Raw genomic sequence first — 23,348 nt, 5'->3', positions numbered from 1 at the left:
ACCATTTGAAAGTGTTGCCCTGAAAGTTTTTGTGACTGTCAGGGTTCATGTCAGATTTCCTGAGAGAAGTGGTACTGAAAAGTTAGTTACTAGAATTTGGAAGGTGAGTGAGGTAGGGGAGATATACCCAGGGGCCACGTTAGTAAAGGCCCTGTGAATCTGACTAAAAATATATCCTGAGTTAATGGGATATATATATATATATATGTATATATATATTTATTTATTTTAAATATTTTTTTGTTCATTTTTTATTTATTTGAGAGTGAAAGACACAGAGAGAAAGACAGATAGAGGGAGAGAGAGAGAATGGGCGAGCCAGGGCTTCCAGCCACTGCAGACGAACTCCAGACACATGCGCCCCCTTGTGCATCTGGCTAACGTGGGACCTGGGGAACCGAGCCTCGAACCGGGGTCCTTAGGCTTCACAGGCAAGCGCTTAACCACTAAGCCATCTCTCCAGCCCTAATGGGCTATATTTAAAAAATTTTTTTTTTTAAATATTTATTTATGTGACAGAGAAAGAGGGAGAGAAAGAGAGAGAGAACGGGTGCGCCAGGGCCTCCAGCCACTACAGACAAACTCCAGACATTTGCATCCCCTTGTGCATCTGGTGGGTCCTTTGGCTTTGCAGGCAAATGCCTTAACCACAAATAGTATTCCCTCCAGCCCTAATAGACCATCTTTGAAGAGAGCAAGTGACATGACAGGTTTCAGATCTTAGGTAGTGTTGTTTATGTTTCATCTTGCTAAGTCTATCCTGAGACTTTCTGTTGTTTTTTTGCTGTGGCCCAGGATGACCTGAAATTCACTAAGTAGTCTCAGAGTAGCCTTGAACTCACAGTGATACTCCTACCTCTGACTCCTACTGCTGGGATTGAAGGTGTGCACCACCATGCCTAGCCTGAGACTTTTTTTGATTGTTGATGCAGTCGGTATTTTTACTGTCATTTGGCAGTTAATAATTTGGTGATAGGAAACAAATAGACTTGAAGAGTTAATTACTTTCACTTGGGACCATCTACTGTGCTTGGCCATGTAGTCTTTGAAAGTCAATAGAAATTATATTGTGGGAATTATACTGTCTTCCTACCTGTTTTTGGTCCTTAATTTGAGCATTTCAGTTCACAATTGACTATCAACACTGCTATAGTATACATGCATCGATTCTACATGATTCAGTCTTTTACACAGTTTCATCGAAATGTAAGTATAATTTTTTATGGTACAGTCTCTTTGGGCTTGACTCCAACTTCCTATTTTGTAGGTAGTCATTGATATTGAACTAGGATTTGAATTTTAGAGTTTTTGGGCTGGTTATTTTCATTATGTGTTAAATTGCTGTTCTGAATCCAGCCTGACAGTTTTCCTGTGAAGTGTCCAATCTTCTGGTAGGCTTAGTATATTTATAAGTAGGTAGATTGTCTAGTAAAGAAATGCAGTTAACATTTTTGAGTTGGAGTACTGTCATTTAAAGGGAAAGATTGTGCTTTGAGAATAACTTCAAATTGGTAATTATATGACCAAATGAATAGAAAAGCCTTTTATCAAATTCCAGTCATTGGTTGGAGGGAAGGTACATTATGTAATAACAATGGGGAAAGTGAAAGGATTTTTTGGGCTGGAGAGATGGTTCAGTGGTTAAGGCACTTGGCCTGAGAAGCCTAAGGACTCAGGTTTGGTTGACACACATAAAGCCAGATGCATCTAGAGTTGTTGCAGTAGCTGGAGGCCCTGGCATGCCATCTTTGTCTTTTCTGTCTCTGCAAATAAATAAAAATCTTAAGAGGGCTAGAGAGATGGCTTAGCAGTTCGATGTTTGCCTGCAAAGCCAAAGGATCCTGGTTTGATTCTCCAGGACCCACATAAGCCAGATGCACAAGGACACATGTGTCTGGAGTTCATTTGCAGTGACAGGAGGCCCTGGCATATCCATTCTCTCTCAAATAAATAGATAAAATAAAATATATTTAAAAAAATCTCAAGAAAAAGATGGGCTGGAGGATGGCTTAGCAAAGGCACTTGTCTGTAAAACCAAAGGACCCAGGCTGTGTTCCTCAGGACCCACGTGAGCCAGATGCACAAGGTAGCACATGCATCTGGAGTTTGTTTGCAGGGCCTGGAGGCCCTGGCACGCCCATTCTTTCATATTCTGTCTGCCTCTTTCCCTCTTTCAAGTAAGTAAATAAGTATTGAGAAAACAAAGAAAAAGACATTCTGTTAAAAAAAAAAAAAAAGAATTTTTTGGGCTGGAGGGATGGCTTAATGGTTAAGGAGTTTGCCTGCAAAGCCAAAGGACCCAAGTTCTGTTCCCCAGGACCCACGTTAGCCAGATGCACAAGGGGGCACATGTGTCTGGAGTTCATTTGCATTGGCTGGAAGCCCTGGCGCAACCATTCTCATATTCTCTCCCCCCCCCCCCTTTTTGGTCAAATAAATAAATAAAAATAATATTTTTTTTAAGAAAAGGATTTTTTTCATGGATAGAATTGTAAAAATGGTAGTGATATTTTCAATTTTGCTACTTGAAATGGTTTCATTTAACATTATTGTAAATGACTTAGAAATGAATGCATAGTAATACATTACTCAGGTTCAGGTAAAATTAAGTTTGTTTAATAAAATCCCAAGGTAATAGGAATGAACTTGAACATGTCACATGGATTTGTAAGATATTTTATTGTTTTAATTTTTTTTTTTTTTTTTTTTTTTTTTGAGGTAGGGTCTCCCTCTAGCCCAGGCTGACCTGGAATTCACTATGTAGTCTCAGGGTGGCCTTGAACTCATGGTGAACCTCCTACCTTGGCCTCCCGAGTGAGTGCTGGATTAAAGGCGTGTGCCACCACGCCCGGCCCTATTGTTTTAATTTTATTTCTTGCTTGTATGTATGTATTCTGTGTGTGTGGATGGTGTATACACAGTTTTGTGCTCTTGCGGTGCCCTAATATGCTGACCTGTAGCGGAGACATTTGCTTTATTGGCCAAAGCTGAATGTCAGGTATCCCACTCTATTGCTGTTCCACTGGTTCTTGTTTGAGCCAGTTTTGTTTTTCTCTCTCTCTCTTTTAGTATTTTATTTTTTAAATTATTGATTTGTGAGAGAGAATTGCCCAAGCCCTCTAACCACTGCAGATGAACTCCATATGCTTGCAGCACTTTATGCATCTGGCTTTATGTGGGTACTGGAGAATTGAACCTGTGTTTTTTGGTTTTGTAGGCAAATGCCTTAACTGCTAAGCCATCTCTTCAGCCTGTGCTCTCTCACTCTCTCTTTTTGTTTTTTCAAGGTAGGTTCTTACTCTAGCTCAGGCTGACCTGGGATTCACTCTGTAGTCTCAGGGTGGCCTCAAACTCACTGTGCTCCTCCTCCCTCTGCCTCCTGAGTGCTGGGATTAAAGGCATGCACCACCATGCCCAGCTCCTCCCTCTTTAAAGAAATGTTTTTTGGGCTGGAGAGATGGCTTAGCGGTTAAGCGCTTGCCTGTGAAGCCTAAGGACCCCGGTTCGAGGCTCAATTCCCCAGGTCCCATGTTAGCCAGATGCACAAAGGGGCGCACGCATCTGGAGTTCGTTTGCAGAGGCTGGAAGCCCTGGCACGCCCACTCTCTCTCCCTCTATCTGTCTTTCTCTCTGTGTCTGTCGCTCTCAAATAAATAAATGAATAAATAATTTTTTAAAAATGTTTTTTTACATGTATAGTATGTTTATTTGTGAGTGTGTGTTTGTTGGTATGTTTATGTGTTTGTATGGGCATATCAGGGTCTCTAGCTGTTGCAAACAAGCCCCAGATGCTTATACCATGTTTTGCATCTGGCATTATGTGAATGCTAGGGAATTGATTCTGGGCCAGGAGGCTTTGCAAGCTAGTGCCTTTAACCTAGCCCTGTATTGATACTCTAATTTTTTTTTGTTTTTCAAGGTAGGCTCTTGCTATAGCCCATGCTGACCTGGAATTCATTATGTAGTTTCAGGGTGACCTTTAACTCATGGCAATACTCCTACCTCTGCCTCCCAAGTGCTGAGACTAAAGGTATGAGCCACCATGCCCAGCCCTCCCTTTTTAAAAATTAAAAAAATATATTTATTTATTTATTTGACAAAGAAGGGGGTTGGGAAGAATGGGTGCGCCAGGGCTTCCAGCCACTGCAAACTAACTCCAGATGTGTGCACTCCCTTCTGCATCTGGTTAACGTGGGTCCTGGGGAATCGAACCAGGGTCCTTTGGCTTTGCAGGCAAATGCCTTAACTGCTAAGCCATCCCTCCAGCCCTCCACTTTTTTTTTTTTTTATTAAGGTAGGATCTTGCTTTAGCCCAGGCTGACCTGGGATTCACTACGTAGCCTCAGGCTGGCCTCAGCCTCACAGTGATCCTTCTACTTCTGTTTCCCCAGGACTGGGAATAAAGGCGTGCATCACCACACCCAGCCTCTCTATTTTTAAAAGGCTATGCCAGGCTGGAGAGATGTCTCAATGGTTAAAGATGCTTATAAAGCTTGCCAGCTCAGGTTCAGTTCCCTATTACTCAAATATGGCCAGATATGAAGTGTGACAAAAAAGAAATTAGCTGGACTGGAGAAGTGGCTTAGCAGTTGAGGTACTTGCCTACAAAGCCAAAGGACCCAGGTTTGATTCCCTAGGACCTATATAAGCCAGATGTGCAAGGAGGTACACACATCTGGAGTTAGTTTACAGTGGCTGGAGGTCCTGGTGTACCCATTCTTTCTCTTTCTCTCAAATAATTTAAAAAAAATTGCAAGCAAGAAATTGGCAAAAATAGGATTAGGAGTTCTCAGGAAACTGATTGGATCTGTGGATTAGGTATTTTTAAAAATTTTTGGCAATTATTTAGCCAAATTGACTTTTTTCTGTCCTTAGCTCTCATACTTCCAGTTAGCATTTACTGAGGCCGAACACTAAAACAGAAGGTAGTGGATGAAGACTGAAATGAAAGAGGAAGTCTATAGCTATCAATCATTTTGAAGGTTTTCTACAATTTCCCCATCTACCCTCCCTGTTTTTTTTAAGGTGGGGTCTCACTGTAGTCCAGGTTATAGTGCCAGTGTTATGCTGTATTTGTTACTGTGGCCCTGTAATAATATCTTAAAATCAGATATGGTGAAGCTGCTAGTCTTATTTCTGTTGCTCAGAATTACTTTGACTGTTAAAAAAGTTTTTTTTTTTTTATTTGCTTCTAATTAAATTTTAGGATTGCTTTTTCTATCTCAGTGAAGAATGCCATTGGAATTTTGATGGGGATTGCATTAAATCTGTAGATTGCTTTTGGTAAGATTGACATTTTCACAATATTGATTCTTCTAGTCCATGAACATGAGATGTTTTTCTATATTCTAGTGTCTTCTGCAATTTCTCTGTTTAGTGTTTCAGTTTTTGTTGTAGAGATCATTCAATTCTGTGGTTATTCCAAGGTACTTTATTTTTTTGACGCAATTGTGATTGGGAGTGTTTCCCTGATTTAATCCTTACCATGTTTGTTGTTGGTGTATAGGAAGGTTACTGATTTCTGTTTGTTTGTTTTTTTTTTTTTTTTCTGTTTGTTTGTTTTGTTTTTCAAGGCCAGGTCTCACTTTGGCCCAGGCTGACTTGGAATTCACTATGTAGTCTCGGGGTGGCCTCAAACTCACAGCAATCCTCCTACCTCTGCCTCCTGAGCGCTGTGATTAAAGACATGCACCACTGCACCCAGCTTTTTTTTTTTTTTTTTTGAGCAGTTGTTTTTTATTTTAGAGAGAGAGTTGAGCGAGAAGGAAAGAATTGATGTACCAGGGCATTAGCCACTTAAATTGAACTCCAGACACTTGCACCACCTAGTGGGCATGTATGACCGTAAGCTTGCCTAACCTTTGTGGGTCTGGCTTACGTGGGATCTGGAGAGTCAAATGTGGGTCCTTAGGCATCACAGGCAAGTGCCTTAACCACTAAGCCATTTCTTCAGCCCTGTGTGTTAATTTTTTATCCTGCTGTAGATGTTTATCAGGTTTAACAGTTTGCTGGTAGTCTCTAGGGTCCCTTATCTATAGAAGCATATCAGCTGTAAATAATGAAAATTTGACTTCTTTCCAATTTGTATTCCTTTTTTCTTTTGTATTTCTTTTATTTGTGTCTCATCTTATTTTTATAGCTAAGATTTCCAGTACTGTATTAAATATAAATGGGGACAATGGATACCCTTGTCTTGTTTCTGATTTTTGTGAAAATGGTTTGGGTTTTCCTCATTTAGTATAATGTTGGCTATAGGTTTGTCATAAATAACTTCTATTATGTTGAAATATATTCCTTCTATTTCCATTTTCTTTCAGTATTTTATCATGAAGGGATATTTGATTTTTTTTTTTCTTTCCCCTGAGATAGGGTCTCACTCTGGCCCAGGCTGACCTGGAATTCACTATGTAGTCTCAGGGTAGCCTCGAACTCACGGAAATTCTCCTACCTCTGTCTCCCAAGTGCTAGAATTAGAGGCATGTGCCACCATGCCCGGCAGGGCTATTTGATTTTCTAAAAATATTTATTACTTGAGAGAGAGGCAGAGAGAGAGTAAGGGAGAGATTGGGTATGCCAGAGCCTCTAGCCACTGCAAACAAACTCCAGATGCATGTGTTACCATTTGCATATGGCTTATTTGGATTCTGGGGAACTGAACCTAGGTCCTAAGGCTTCTCAGGCAAGCCTTAACTGCTAAACCATCTCTCCAGCCCTGGATGTTGGATATTTCTCAAATACATCTGTTGCGATGATCATATGATTTTTGTCCTTCAGTCCATTTATATGATATATTACATTAATTGATTTGCATATGTTGAACCATCCCTGTGTCTGTGAGATAAATCCTATCTGATGGGGTGAATGATCTTTTTGATGTATTCCTGTATTCTGTTTGCCAGTATTTTGTTGGGAATTTTTGCATCTGTGTAGAAGGGAGAGATTTGTCTGTAATTTTTTTTGTTGTTGTTCTGTGTTCATTTGTGAGTAGTGAGAGAATGAACTTCCTCTAGCTTTGGTATTAGCAGTGCTTGCTTCGTAAAATGAGCTTGATAGTAGTCCTTTTCTTATGGAAAAGTTTGAGAAGCATTAGTGTTAGTTCTTCTGTGACTGTCTGGTAGAATTACCAAGTGAATCCATGTGGACCTGGACTTTTTCTAAGTGTTCCCCCCCCCCCGCAACCCCCCCCCCCCAAGGTAGAATCTAACTCTAGCCCAGACTGACCTGGAATTCACTATGTAGTCTCAGGGTGACCTCAGACTCACAGCAATCCTCCTACTTCTGCCTCCTGAGTGTTGGAATTAAAGGTGTGTGCCATCAGGCCTGGCCCAAATTGGAGGATTTTTTTTTTCCACTTTTATTCAGTTTATTATGTAAAGCAGACATAAGCTCAGGCTTGGGGTTTGTATTTGAACCCCCAAAAGTCCTGTTTCACTACTTTTTTTTTTTTTAAATTTTTATTAACATTTTTCATGATTATAAAATATATCCCATGGTAATTCCCTCCCTCCCCACCCCCACACTTTCCCGTTTGAAATTCCATTCTCCATCATATTACCTCCCCATCTCAATCATTGTAATTACATATATACAATATCAACCTATTAAGTATCCTCCTCCCTTCCTTTCTCCACCCTTTATGTCTCCTTTTCAACTTACTGGCCTCTGCTACTAAGTATTTTCATTCTCACGCAGAAGCCCAGTCATCTGTAGCTAGGATCCACATATGAGAGAGAACATGTGGCGCTTGGTTTTCTGGGCCTGGGTTACCTGACTTAGTATAATACTTTCCAGGTCCATCCATTTTTCTGCAAATTTCATAACTTCATTTTTCCTTACCGCTGAGTAGAACTCCATTGTATAAATGTACCACATCTTCATTATCCACTAATCTGTTGAGGGACATCTAGGCTGGTTCCATTTCCCAGCTATTATAAATTGAGCAGCAATAAACATGGTTGAGCATGTACTTCTAAGGAAATGAGATGAGTCCTTTGGATATATGCCTAGGAGCGCTATAGCTGGGTCATATGGTAAATCAATCTCTAGCTGTTTTAGGAACCTCCACACTGTTTTCCACAATGGCTGGACCAGATTGCATTCCCACCAGCAGTGAAGAAGGGTTCCTTTTTTTCCACATCCCCGCCAACATTTATGATCATTTGTTTTCATGATGGTGGCCAATCTGACAGGAGTGAGATGGAATCTCAATGTAGTTTTAATCTGCATTTCCCTGATGACTAGTGACGTAGAACATTTTTTTAGATGCTTATATGCCATTCGTATTTCTTCCTTTGAGAACTCTCTATTTAGCTCCATAGCCCATTTTTTGATTGGCTTGTTTGATTCCTTATTAGTTAACTTTTTGAGTTCTTTGTATATCCTAGATATTAATCCTCTATCAGATATATAGCTGGCGAAGATTTTTTCCCATTCTGTAGGTTGCCTCTTTGCTTTTTTCACTGTGTCCTTTGCGGTGCAAAATCTTTGTAGTTTCATTAGGTCCCAGTGGTTAATCTGTGGTTTTATTGCCTGAGCAATTGGGGTTGTATTCAGAAAGTCTTTGCCAAGACCAATATGTTGAAGGGTTTCCCCTACTTTTTCCTCTAGCAGTTTCAGAGTTTCAGGTCTGATGTTAAGGTCTTTAATCCATTTGGACTTAATTCTTGTGCATGGCGAGAGAGAAGAATCTATTTTCATCCTTCTGCAGATATTTATCCAGTTTTCAAAACACCATTTGCTGAAGAGGCTGTCTCTTCTCCAATGAGAATTTTTGGCATTTTTATCGAATATCAGGTGGCTATAGCTACTTGGGCTTACATCTGGGTCCTCTATTCTGTTCCACTGATCTACATGTCTGTTTTTGTGCCAGTACCATGCTGTTTTTGTTACTATGGCTCTGTAGTATAGGTTAAAATCAGGTATGGTGATACCACCAGCCTCTTTTTTGTTGCTCAGTATTATTTTAGATATTCGAGGTTTTTTGTGATTCCAAATGAATTTTTGGATTGTTTTTTCTATTTCCATGAAGAAAGCCTTTGGAATTTTGATAGGGATTGCATTAAATGTGTAGATTGCTTTAGATAAGATTGCCATTTTCACAATATTGATTCTTCCAATCCAGGAACAAGGGATGTTTCTCCACTTTCTAGTGTCTTCTGCAATTTCTCGCTTGAGTGTTTTAAAGTTCTCATTGTATAGATTCTTTACTTCCCTGGTAAGGTTTATTCCAAGGTATTTTATTTTTTTTGATGCAATTTTGAATGGGAGTGATATAAATGTACCACATTATATATTTATATTTATATATTTTGATGCAATTTTGAATGGGAGTGGTATAAATGTACCACATCTTCATTATCCACTCATCTGTTGAGGGACATCTAGGCTGGTTCCATTTCCCAGCTATTATAAATTGAGCAGCAATAAACATGGTTGAGCATGCACTTCTAAGGAAATGAGATGAGTCCTTTGGATATATGCCTAGGAGTACTATAGCTGGGTCATATGGTAGATCAATCTCTAGCTATTTTAGGAACCCCCACACTGATTTCCACAATGGCTAGACCAGATTGCATTCCCACCAGCAGTGTAGAAGGGTTCCTCTTTTTCTACGTCCCCGCCAACATTTATGATCATTTGTTTTCGTGATGGCCAATCTGACAGGAGTGAGATGGAATCTCAATGTAGTTTTAATCTGCATTTCCCTGATGACTAGTGACGTAGAACATTTTTTAGATGCTTATGTGCCATTTGTATTTCTTCCTTTGAGAATGCTCTATTTAGCTCCATAGCGCATTTTTTGTTTGGCTTATTTTTTTCCTCAATTGTTGTTAACATTTTCCATGATTAAAAAAAAAATCCCATGGTAATACCCTCCCTCCCCCCACTTTTCCCCTTTGAAACTCCATTCTCCATCATATCCCCTTCCCATCTCAATCAGTCTCTCTTTTATTTTGATGTCATAATCTTTTCCTCCTCTTATGATGGTCTTGTGTAGGTAGTGTCAGGCACTAAGAGGTCATGGCCATCCAGGCCATTTTATGTCTAGAGGGAGCATGTTGTAAGGAGTCCTACCCTTCCTTTGGCTCTTACGTTCTTTCTGCCACCAAGATCTTCTGCATTAGACCCTGAGCCTTGGAAGGTGTGATCGAGATGTTACTCAGTACTCCATTCACTTCTTTCCAGCACTATGATACCTTCTGAGTCATCCCAAGGTCACTGCCACCTGAAAAGAGAGGATTCTCTACCCAAAGTGAAAGTAGTGTTAATATAAGGGTATAAATATTAAGAGAAGTGCTTACTGGGCAGTTTGATAAGCATAGTATATACATTTATCTAGACATCAGCAGATGTTACACCCCTAGGGCTCATGACTACCCCTGTTTTAAATTTTCGGTATCAGGGATGTGCTCCCCCCCCCCATGGGAGTGGGCCTCCAGTCCAATTGGAGGGCAGTTGGTTTCCACCATGACATATGTGCCACTATTGCACCCATTGGCTCATTTGGCCTGGCTCGCCAATTATAAGGTTTGCAGTGTCCACTGTTGAGTATCCTCACTGGTGGTATCTCTTTCTTCCATTGAACTACATGTAGAATGGTTTCTTCCAGCTTTCTGTCAGCTGGTCTACATGGAAGAGGTTATCAGCTCAGTTCCAGCAGGATTTCTCAGTGGCCTTGCAGCCCACGTATGTGGAGTCTTCAGCAATAGGGTCTTACCATTAATTCCTGGTGGGAAACCAAGGGCCTTGGCAATTGCACATAATGTTTTGTGGGTATCAGGGACCTCCCTGGCCAACAACTCCCTGGAGGTATCCCATCCCTGGTGCTGAAAATTTTCTAACAACGCTCTATGGCTCCCGAGTGTTCCATTGTCCGAATCCAGAGGATTCCATATGATTTATTTGCATTCTCTTAGATTTTGATTAGCCCTCCCTCCACCTTTCCTTTACTCAATCTCTGTTGCTGACCTCACTTTGGGCCTTTTCACTCCCCATTAATCTATTCTTCTACTTACATATATATAAAACCAACCTATTAAGTACCCTCCTCCCTTCCTTCCTCTTCCCTTTATATCTCCTTTTTAACTTACTTGCCTCTGCTACTGAGTTTTTTCCTTCTCACATAGAAGCCCCAGTGCTGGGATTAAAGGCTTGTGCCACCATGCCCGGTCTTTTTTAATTTAATTTAATTTTTATTTTTTATTTGTTTTGGTTTTTTGAGGTAGGGTCTCACTCTGGCTCAGACTGACCTGGAATTCACTATGGAGTCTCAGGGTAGCCTTGAACTCATGGTGATCCTCCTACCTCTGCCTCCCAAGTGCTGGGATTAAAGGCTTGTGCCACCACGCCCCACTACTTTTTTAAAATTTTATTTATTTATTTGACAGAGAAAGAGGGAGAGAGAGAGACAGAATGAGAGAGGGAATGGGCATGCCAGGGCCTCCAGCTACTGCACACAAACTCCAGATGCATGTGCCTCCTTTTGCATCTGGCTTATGTGGGTCCTGGGGCACTGCACTGGGGTCCTTTGGCTTTGCAGGCAAATGCCTTAACCACTAAGCCATCCCTCCGACCACCCTCCCCCCAGTGATAGTCTTTTAAAAAGTGTTTTAAAATACTTATTTGAGAGAGAGAGAGAATATGAATATGGGTGTGCCAGGGCTTCTAGTTGGTGCAAATGAACTCCAGATGCATGCACTACTTTTTCATTGTCTAGACGTGGGTACTGGGGAATTGAACCCAGATGCAGGGAAGCGCCTTAACCACTGAGTCTGCTCTCTAGCCCATACGTATGTTTAAATGGCTTCTCTCATCGTGTTTTAATTTTGGTAGGTCATATATAAGGCTCTTACATTCTTCCTACAACCTTTTCCACAATGGTCCTTGAGCCTTCGAGGGTGTGATAGAGATGTTTTACTTAGTACTGAACACTCACTCCACTTTCACTTCTCAGCACATTGATTTTTATTTTAATATTTTGGTTTTTCAAGGTAGGGTCTCGCTCTAGCCCAGGCTGACATGGAATTCATTATGTAGTCTCAGTCTTGCCTTGAACTCATGGTGATCCTCCTACTTCTGCCTCCCAAGTGCTGGGATTAAAGGTGTATGCTACCATGCTGTCCAGCACATTGATTTTTGAGTCTTGTCAGTGTTCACTTCCATCTGAAAAGAAAAGCCTCTGCAACCAAAAGCGAGAGTAACATTAGTATATGGGTATAACAAATATCTAGAGGGCAGTTTGGTGGGTATAATATATCCATTTAGCTACACAACAGTGGTAATTTCTCTCCTAGGGTTTATGAGCTCCCCAGCTTATAAGCTTTTGATTAGATTTTTAGAACCAGGCACAAATTTTCCCCCATAGAGCAGTCCTCAACTCCAACCAGAGGGCTGGGAAAATAACTTATGGTTAAAGGTACTTGCTTGCAAAGCCTGAGTTGGCTTGGGTTTGATTCCCCAGTAGCCACATACTAGATGCACAAAGTGGTACCTGTGCCTAGACTTCGCATGCAGTGGCAAAAAACCACTAGTAACAGTTGATGGCTTTTGGACATGCCATTATCCAAAAAAAAAAAAAAAAAGGTTTCCATATGGCTTATTTACAACATCTTGAATTTTGATTAACCCTACCTCCACCCTTTTATTCAATCTCTTCCCTTGACCTCACTTAGGCCACTGCACCCCAGTAATTTGTTCATCTACTTACATATATACAATCCATCCCCTTAAATTCTCCCTTTCCCTCCCTCCCTTATAGCTCTTTTCTAGTTTACTGGCCTCTGATAGTGATTTTTACTCCAACTCACATACAAGTCTAAACATTTGTGGCTAGCATCCACATATAAGAGAGAACATGTGACGTTTGCCTTTCTGGGCCTGGATTACCTCACTTAGTATAATCCTTTCCAGATCCATTCATTTCCCTGAAAATTTCAAAATTTAAATTTTCTTTACCACTGAATAGAACTCCATTATATAAATGTACCACATCTTCATTATCCGTTCATTAGTTGAGGGACATCTAGGCTGGTTCCATTTCCTAGCTACTGTGTATTTGTTAAACACACACACACACACACCCCCCCCCCCAGCATGGGACATATGCTTGTAATCTCTACCATCTGAGAGGTTGAAGCAGGAGAGGTTCAACAGTTGCTAGTCTGAGCTACATAGTAAGCTCCAAACGAGCCTGGGCAACCTTCACCAAACACAAAAGAAGCTTAAAGATTCTCATTTTAAATAGAAAAGCTGCATGCATACATAACTAAATTTGTTGAAGGATTGGTGTTTGCAAGTTGATATAGATTAATAGATAGGAAAGGGGAAAATAAAAGTAGAGGGGAAGCATCAATAAGAGGTGAAGTGTGGCAAGCAAATAACTTGGTTGAGCATTAGCTTCTCTACTCTCATCTGAAAATGAATATGATTTCTTTTCTTCTATGCAGACTGTGGCACCAGCAGCTTTGTTTCTGGCAGCTAAGGTAGAGGAACAGCCCAAAAAATTAGAACACGTCATCAAGGTAGCACATACTTGTCTCCATCCACAAGACTCACTTCCTGACATTAGGAGTGAGGTAAGTAATTAATTATACATTGAAAATTTATTTGTCTATTTATTCGTTTACTTTTGTGTGGGGATGTGTGCCATGGCGTACTTCTGGAGGTCAGGCATACTTCAAGGTATTATGTGCTTCCATTTTCTTTGAGGCAGGGTTTCTTGCTTCTGCAAATGAATACACATCAGGCCAGCTGGCCTGTGAGCTTTGAAGTCTTCTGGCTCTGCCTCCCAATGTCATAGGCACATTAGGATCACAGATGCTTGCACGACTTTGCATCTGAGTTTACATGGACACTGGGAAATTGAACCTGGGCCAACAGGCTTTGCAAACAAGTGTTTTTGTCTTGTTTTGCTTTTTGTTTTGAGGTAGGGTTTCACTCTATCCCAGGTTTATCTGACAATCACTCTGTAGTCCTAGGCTACCCTTGAGCTCACAGTGATCTTCCTGTCTGTGCTTCTGAGCTCTCGGATTAAAGGTGTGTGCCACCATGCTTGGCTCAAAATAATTTGTTTTGTTCTGTCTTAGTTTTTCCATGTAGGATCTCCCTGTAGCCTAGGCTGACCTAGAATTCATTCTGTAGTTTCAGGGTGGCCTTGAATTTACAGCACTCCTCCTACTTCAACCTACCAAGTGCTGGGATTAAAGGCATTTTTAAGTATAATTTTATTTTTTTTAAAACTTTTTATTGACAATAATTTATAAGCTGTGATAATTCCCATCCCCACCCCAATTCTTTCCTTCTCAGATCCACCTTCCATTGAATCCTTTCTTTCCATATTTCTAAATTGGTGTCCTCATCTTTTCCCCCTATTTTTCATGAAGGTCTTGTGTAGGTAGTGTCAGGCACTGTGAGTTCATGGATATCCAGGCTATTTTGTGTCTGGAAGATTGCATTGTAACCAGTGCTACTTTTTGGCTCTTACATTCTTCCCACTATCTCTTCCACAATGGACTCCAATCCTTGGAGGGTGTGATAGAGGTGTCGCAGTGCTGAACACCTCCGTTACTTCCCAGTATGCAGTGATTTTATTTTTCCTGAAAACTGGAAATGTTCTTTAATACTATCAGTGTCCTTTGGTTTTCTGCAGTTGGTTTCTGTGAATCAGGTTACCCAGGACACTCATCGTCAGGTGTCTTACCTATTAAGTCTCTTCCCTGGGCAGGAATTATCATGGTTTATTGTCAATGAAAAGTTTAAAACAAAAGTCTCTTCCCATCTATAACCATTTTGTTTGCCTTGTTACCTGTTGAAGCAACCAGATATCTTTCTAAATTTTGTTTGTTTTTTCTTTTCACAATTTTTATTAACATTTTCCATGATTGTAAGAAATATCCCGTGGTAAAACCCTCTCCCCCCACCCTGCACTTTCCCCTTTGAAATTCCATTCTCCAGCATATTACCTCCCCATCTCAATCATTGTGAATTTTGCTTTGTTGAAGCAGGATAGCTTTGGTAGCTTGAGTAAAATGTCCCTCATAGGTTCTGTGTTTTGAATATTTGATCCCCAGCTGGTAACTTGGGAAAGTTGTGGACCTTTGGGAGGTGGAGCCTTGTGTCACAGAGGATGGGTCTTGAGATTTATTACTCTTGCCCTACTGGGTTTCTTGTTCTTTCTTTCTTTTTTTTTTCAAGTTCGGGTCTCTCACTAGCCCAGGCTGACCTGAAACTCACTATGTAGTCTCAGGGAAGTCTTGAACTCATGGTGATCCTCCTACTACTTCCTCCCAAGTGCTGGGATTAAAGGCATGAGCCATCACGCCTGGCAGCCTTTTTTTTTTTTTTTTTTTCTTTATATAAAGGAAAATATGGACAGAATGGGATAGGAACACAGATTGAATTCCAATTCCTCCTTTACCTCCTAGCTCCAGTTTTACATTTTATTGTTTTGTTTCCTGGGCGACATCAATAGTTGTTTACACTTCATATTTCTCCCCATTTTAAGGAATAATTTGTTTTTGCTCTCCTAGGCTTACCTACAACAAGTTCAAGATTTGGTGATCTTAGAGAGCATAATTTTGCAGACTTTAGGTAAGTTCATTTTACTCAAAAATATTTAAATACTTAGAAGCATTTTTTGTTTTGTTTTATTTTTTCAAGGTAGGGTCTTGCTCTAGCCCAGACTGACTTGGAATTCACTATGTAGTCTTAGGGTGGCCTCGAACCTTTGCTTCCCAAGTGCTGGGATTAAAAGCGTGCACCACCACGCCCAGCAAAATATTACATATTTATCATAATAATTTGATGTTAAAATTTGCAAAATAGGAAACAGGAATAAAATCTTTTTGGAAAGTTTTTGTAAAGTGTCCATCTTCTTTTGGATAATAGTGGTTATGGAGCTCATAGTTTACCTGTGTAACAGAGAGACAGTTGGAACATCTGATCATTTATTTATTTATTTATTTATTGGTTTTTCAAGGTAGGGTTTCATTCTAGGTCAGGCTGACCTGGAATTCACCATGTAGTCTCAGGGTGGCCTTGAACTCACGGCAATCCTTCTACCTCTGCCTTTTTCAAGTGCTGAGATTAAAGTTGTGTGCCACCACACCCGGCTTGAACATCTGATCTTTAAACCAATAGTTAGTAAGTTTTTTGTTTTCTTTCCCCAATTCAAGATTCATGATTTACTTTTTTGTTTGTTTGGTTGTTTTTTTTTTTTGTTTTTGTTTTTTGGTTTTGCGAGGTAGGGTCTTATGGTCCAGGCTGACCTGGAATTAACTATGTAGTCTCTGGATGGCCTTAAACTCTCAGCAATCCTCCCGAGTGCTGGGATTAAAGGCATGTGCTACTACATCTACCCTATGATTTACAGTTTTAAATGTTTGTTAATTTTTTTTTATTTATTTTTTGAATTAGGGTTTTGCTAAGGTCCAGGCTGACCTAGAATTCACTACATAACCTCAAGCTGGCCTGGAACTCACAGGGATCCTCCTATCTTAGCCTCTGCTTAAAGGTGTGCGCCACCACACCCAGCAAAAAAAAGTGGGTTCACTAGGCCCTCTAGCCCCTGCAAACAAACTCCAGGTGGATGCGCCACTTTGTGACTCTGGCTTTACATGGGCACTAGGGAGTCAAACTTGTGTCTCTAGACACTATGAGCAAGTGCTCAGCCATCTCTCCAGCCTCATATTTGTTAATTCTTTTTTTTTTTTTTTTTTTTTTGAGAGAGAGAGAGAAAGGGGCAGATAGAATGGGTATGTCAGGACCTCTAGCCACTGCAAATGAACTCCAAATGCATGCACCACCTTGTGCATCTGGCTTACATGGGTACTGGGGAATTGAACCTGATTTCTTAGGTTTTGCAGGCAAGTGCCTTAACTGCTAAGGCATCTCTCCAGCCCTCAATTATTATTACTAATTTTTGCTTACAGCCCTTAGTTTTTAACCTGATAAATAATGGCAAAAAATAGCCATTTTCTTGTTTGTTCTGGTCTATGAATCATTGTATTTAGGCAATAGTTTATTACTGCTAATTCAGGTTGGTCTTAAACTAATGATCCTCCTGTCGTTTCCTGAGTGCTAGGGTTAAAGGTATGTGCCACCGGAAGAGGTGTGCTTAAACATTTTTTTTTTAAAGTGAATAACCATTGTGTAGTATACATAGCAGAACCAGAGTGAAGAACTCAAGCTATAGTGTTTGCATGCATAAGTGTAATGATAATAAAGTGGAAGTTGTTTTGGGGAGGGGTTCGAAGTAGGATCTTGATGTAGCCCAGGCTGCCCTGGAATTAACTGTGTAGTCTCAGGGTGGCCTGGAACTCACAGTGATCCTCCTACTTCTGCCTCTCAAGTGCTGGGATTAAAAGCATTTGCTGCCACACCCAGCTCAGATTCTTTTTTTTTAATGAGAGAGAGAGAATTGGCACACCAGAGCCTCCAGCTACTGCAGTCGAACCAAAGACGTGTACATTGCCTTGTGCACATGTGCCATCTTGCATGCTTGCTTTACCTTGGTGTGTCTGGTTTATATGGGATCTGGAGATTGCTTCACAGGCAAGTGCCTTAACCACTAAGGTATTTCTCTAGGCCAAAATGGAAGTTTGTTTTTTTTTTTTTTAAAGAAAAAAAAAATATATATATATACATTTTTTTTTTGTTTCTGTTTTTTGAGGTAGGGTCTTGATCTAGCCCAGGCTGACATGGAATTCACTATGTAGTCTCAGGATGGCCTTGAACTCACGGCATTCCTCCTTCCTCTGCCTTCTGAGTCTTGGGATTAAAGGGGTGCACTATATGTATTTAGTGTAGTACAAAATCAAGAGAAGGAAAATAGATATACCCATGTGGTCTGAGAGCCTACCTGGCATGCCTGGAAGAAACATAATGATATGGTATGTTGCTTTGTTACTCAGGCTGGCCTTAAACTTACTTTGGATGTAATCCAGGTTGGCCTCAAAATCACAGCCTCCTAAAGTTTTTTTTTTTAATTTTTTTTTATTTTTATTTTTTATTTGAGAGCGACAGACACAGAGAGAAAGAAAGAGGGAGAGAGAGAGAATGGGGGCGCCAGGGCTTCCAGCCACTGCAAACGAACTCCAGACGCGTGTGCCCCCTTGTGCATCTGGCTAACGTGGGACCTGGGGAACCAAGCCTTGAACCGGGGTCATTAGGCTTCACAGGCAAGAGCTTAACCGCTAAGCCATCTCTCCAGCCCCTCCTAAAGTTTTTTTATGTAGGTAACAAAGAAAGAAAATTTACTAAGATTTTTATAGAATTTTAGATAAAACAACTGGTACCTATTTGTAACTGAACTAATCAAAAGGAACAAGTTGAGTGAGGGGAAGTCTTTAAAATTCTCCCAGCATTCAGGGGCAGAGACAGAAGGATTACAAAGAGGTTTTTTTTTTGTTGTTGTTGTGTTTTTTCGAAGTAGGGTTTCACTTTAGCTCAGGCTGACCTGGAATTCTCTTTGTAGTCTCTGGGTGGCCTCAAACTCATGGTGATCCTCCTACCTCTGCCTCCTGAGTGCTGGGATTAAAGACATGTACCACCATGCCCAGCTTTTTTTTTTTGGTTGAGTACTAAGAATTTAAGGCCAGCCTGGGCTACAGAGTGATGAAAAAGTTATCTTTAGAAGGTAGTCATTTGTGTGACTCCTTCTACTACATCTTTTTGCTCCAACAAAGACTTTTGGTGGGTATAGGGGTTTTTTAAAAATTTATTTATTTATTACAGAGAATATGAATGGACATGCCAGGGCCTCCAGCCATTGCAAATGAACTCCCGATGCATGCGCCACCATGTACATCTGACTACATGGGTGTTGGGGAAGTGAACTTGGGTCCTTAGGTTTGCAGGCAAGCCCCTTAACTGCTGAGTCATCTCTCCATCCTGGTTTTTGGCTTTTGATGTTGAGCTTTTACTTGTACCTGTAACTCTTGAGATAATGTGATGCACATTTCATGCCATACCACTTTTGGGAGAAAAATGAAAGACCTTTAAATGATGAGTCTGATAAACAAGTATAAAATTTGTTGACTATTTTCAGTTTTCTTTCTTTCTTTTTTTTAAAGGTTTAGAGAGACTATTAGATTAAGAGAAGGAAAGTTCCTGCCTTCTCAGGGGGTAGAGCCCTTACTATCTTCAGTTTTAACCATTTACTTTTTTCTTGAAGGGTTTGAATTAACAATTGATCATCCACATACACACGTTGTAAAATGCACCCAACTTGTTCGAGGTAAGGAATGCTTACTAAATTGTTTTACTACTTAGAGGCTGTGAGTTGCTGTGGCCCAATGCAAAACATGGCTATTTTGCGTAGCAGTTATATTGAAAGGTCTACCTGGCTTAAATCAGAGTGCTTGGTTCTGACTTACAATTTTCATATTGGAAAACTTAATGTTTGCAGATTATCTTCAGCTAATAAGAATTAGCTTCTTTTTAGGTTGAGGATATTTGTCAAAGTGGAGGGGTGTATTTGGAAAAGTCACACAATCATAAGTATCCAACGACAATTATAATAGAGTCTTAAAAATGATTGATTTTATTTTAGCTCTAGGATTGATTAAAGATAATCCTTATGATCATATAATTGACAATCCCTTGATAAGCTTTTCATTTTAACTTGATGATAATAGCTGTAGTTGAATTAAAAACTAGTTCTTGAGCTGGGTGTGGTGGTGCATGCCTTTAATCCCATCACTCAGGAGGCAGAGGTAGGAGGATTGCCATTTCAAGGCCACCCTGAATTCACCCATAGTGAATTCCATGTCAGCCTGGGCTAGAGTGAGACCCTACCTCGAAAAAACAAAAACAAAAAAAACCCAACTAGTTCTTGGATTGGAGGGATGGATTAGCAGCCAAGGCATTTGTCTGCAAAGCCAAAGGATCCAGGTTTGATTCCCCAGGCCCCATGTAAGCCTGATGCACAAGGGGGCGCACACATCTGGAGTTTGTTTGCAGTGGCTGGAGCCCTGGCACGCCCATTCTCCTTTCCTCTTTCTGTCAAATAAACAAATAATAAAATATTTTTTTAAATGTTTAAAAAAAAACCCCAAACTACTTACTTGTTAATTAATTAGCTTGTCTTTTGCGGTAAAACTCAAAGCCTCATATATGTTAGGAAAGTGTTCTACCACTAGGCTATGTCTCCAGCCCCAGTCTCTTTATTTCATTGAAATGTGTCAAGAATATATGTGGAGTGCCAGAGAGATGGTTCAGTGTTAAAGGCACTTGCTTGCAAAGCCTGACCACTTAGGTTCAGTTCCCCAGAAACCATGTAAAGTCAGATGAACAAAGTGGTGTATGCATTGAGTGCATTTGCAGAGGCAAGAGGCCTTGGTCTGCCCATTTTCTTTTTGTCTTCCCTTTTTCTCTTGCTCTCTGCTTGCAAGTAAATAATAAATTTAAAAAATTAAATAAAAATATTTTTTTAAAAAATATTTTTTTAAAGAATATCTGTGGAGCTGGATGTAGTGGCATATGTCTATAATTCTGGCTTTTAGAGTTTTCTAGACTAAAGTGTACTTAAATTTTTTTAAATTTTCGTTTTTAAAAATTTTATTTATTTGCAAGCAGAGATAGAATGAGTGAGATAGAGAGGAGACAGGCAGACAATGGGCACGCCAAGGCTTCCAGCCACTGCAGACGAACTCGAGATGCAAGCACCACCTTGTGTGTCTGGCTTACATGGGCACTGGGGAATTGAAATGAGGGTCTTTTGCTTTGCAGCAAATGCTTTTACCTAGACTAAACTGATAATTAGCCATATTTTCTTTCTTTATTTCCTTCTTTCTTTCTTTTTTGGGGGGGCAGGGAGGAGAATTGAGGTAGGAATGCATTGTAGCCTAGGCTGACCTGGAATTTATTATGTAGTCTCTGAGTGGCCTCAAACTCACGGCAATCCTCCTACCTCTGCCTCTCAATGTGAAAGAAGTATGCGCCACCATGCCCGGCTCGGCTCTTTTCTTTTTAATAATGGATATTTTATGTGAACATTCCCAGAGTTTCCCAAAAGCATAAAATATTTATACTACATTAGAGTAAGGCTAAAAATGACTATGTGTTAACATTGAAAAAACTTAAGTTTGATAGATAAAAGTGGGCTTTGTAACTTGTTCAGTGGCTTTAGGAGGAATAATTTTATTTTGTTATATAAAACAATGTTTTTTTATGTTTTGGGGATTAAACCATAGGATACTCAATTGAAATTTATTTGCTTATTATTATTATTTTTGTTTTGTTTTTGAGGTAGGGTGTCACTCTAGCTCAGGCTGACCTTGAATTCACCATGTAGTCTCAAACTCATGACGATCCTCCTACCTCTGCCTTTCAAGTGCTGACATTAAAAACGTGTGCCACCATACCTGACTTGAAATTAATTTTTTAAATATTTTTTATTAGAGAATGGATGCACCAGGGCCTCCTGGCACTGTAAATGAACTCCAGATACATGTGCTGCTTTGTGCATCTGCTGAGCCATCTCTCAAGATCAAAATTTATTTTTTATCCACAGAAGTTACTTTCCCCAAATATGTCAAGGTCTTCTGGATTCTGATTTTATTTCCAGGTCTCATCATCCCTTAGTTTAGTGAACCTAGTATTTTTTTTTTTTTTTTTTGTGGGGTCTTTTGGTTTTTTGAGTTAGTGGTCTCACACTAGCCCAGGCTGACCTGGCACTGATGATGGTGTCTTAGGTTGTCCTTAAACTCACAGTAAAGCTTGAGTCAGTAGGTGTGGAGACAGCATTATTGTTAATACTAATATCAGAAGTCAGCAGCGATTATTGCATAGCTTAGTAAAGCATATGTGTAGCTGTAAGTGGGGTCTTAGGTTTAATAGCCAGTACTCCCCCCTCACTCAAAAAAAAATAAATCCTACATATTAATCTGTTTACTTGGACAGACTGTAAACTTCAGATTAGTAGACATTATTTCTGCCTCATTTATCACTGTTTGAAGTAACTTCCAAATAATGAATGCTTACTAAATACTTGCTAAGAATGAATGGAAAAGAGACAAATTAAGAGGGAGGAAGGGAGCTGGGCATGGTGGCACACCCTTTAATCCCGGCACTTGGGAGGCACAGGTAGGAGGATTGCTATGAGTTTGAGGCCAGCCTGAGACTCCAGAGTGAATTCCAGGTCAGCCTGGGCTAGAGTGAGGGAAAAAAAAAAGTGGAGGGGATATGATGGAGGGTGGATTTGGGAGGGGTAGGTAAAGGAGGGGATAGAATAATCATGGTTTATTTATTGTCTATAATTATGGAAACTGTCAATAAAAAGGAATGAATGGACCTAATTATGTTTTCTTTTTCTTTATTTTTATTAGCAAGCAAGGATTTAGCACAGACGTCTTACTTCATGGCCACCAACAGGTTTATATTTTAATTTTTTTTTCTAACTTTGGGATTGGCATTTACTTGGGTTGGAATTATCATTTTTGAAGGATCTGTAGGAGCCTTTAGCAAACTGAGATGCAAAGACCCAGGCAAGGAAGTAACTGTTGATACGGTGTTCTAAAGATTTCTCTGGAGAGCATTTCATTTTTCTGCACTTTTTTTTTTCTGCACCTCACATTCCCATTACGCTTTTAACTTAAGGAAATGTAAATTTTTAGTACTGTTTTTTTTTTGATAGCCTGTCCAATTCTGCATATTACTTTGCTGTAAAATGTCCAAGAGCACATATCAAAGTTCTTATAAATTTAGAGCTCATTGATAGTGATAGGAATCTAATCTGGAGGACCTTGAAATTATTATTATTTTCTTTTTCTTTTTTTTTTTTTTTTCCTTTGAGGTAGTGTCTCAGTCTAGCCCAGGCTGACCTTGAATTCACTATGTAGTCTCAACATGGCCTCAAACTTTTGATAATCCTCCTACCTCTGCCTCCCAAGTGCTGGAATTAAAGGCATGTGCCACCACACCCATCTGAAGTTATGATTTATTTACTTAGTTAGTTTTTCGAGGTAGGGTCTCATGCTAGTCCAGGCTGACCTGGAACTCACTATACAGTCTCAGGGTGGCCTCGAACTCGCAACGATCCTCCCACCTCTGCTTTCCACGTGCTGGGATTAAAGGCATGCTCCACCACGCCTGGCTATGATGTTTTAAAAGACTTCTTTTTCTGTGTCTGATGTGTTGGCCAGCACTTGTAATCCCTCCACTGGGGAGGCAGAGAAGCAGATTCCTGGGGTTTCTGGCCAGCCAGTCTACCCTACCTGGTGAGATCCTGTCTTGAAAACAGAAGGTATTCATTCCTGAGGAACGACACCCATGATTGTCCTTTGACTTCCAAACACACACGTGTTCCCTCACACATGAACATATGCATTAAAAAAGACCTCCTTTTTCTC

The 23,348-nt window shown here is 40.1% G+C and overlaps 1 protein-coding gene across 2 annotated transcripts in view; it reads left to right on the top strand.

Annotated features, from left to right (window-relative positions):
- Ccnt1 (cyclin T1) overlaps window positions 1-23,348 on the top strand; it is a 31,915-nt gene that overhangs the window by 2,141 nt on the left and 6,426 nt on the right. For both annotated transcript variants that reach the window (XM_004668557.3, XR_006637713.1), the window contains exons 2-6: window positions 1,125-1,206; window positions 13,446-13,574; window positions 15,528-15,588; window positions 19,172-19,234; window positions 22,326-22,371. In XM_004668557.3, the coding sequence (XP_004668614.1) occupies window positions 1,125-1,206; window positions 13,446-13,574; window positions 15,528-15,588; window positions 19,172-19,234; window positions 22,326-22,371 (381 nt within the window). The remainder of the gene's footprint in view (window positions 1-1,124; window positions 1,207-13,445; window positions 13,575-15,527; window positions 15,589-19,171; window positions 19,235-22,325; window positions 22,372-23,348) is intronic.

The sequence above is a fragment of the Jaculus jaculus genome, chromosome 6, assembly GCF_020740685.1.
Source record: "Jaculus jaculus isolate mJacJac1 chromosome 6, mJacJac1.mat.Y.cur, whole genome shotgun sequence".
NCBI lineage: Eukaryota > Metazoa > Chordata > Mammalia > Rodentia > Dipodidae > Jaculus > Jaculus jaculus.
The sequence above is the reverse complement of the archived record's forward strand: the minus strand, read 5'-3'. Positions and strand labels throughout refer to the sequence as shown.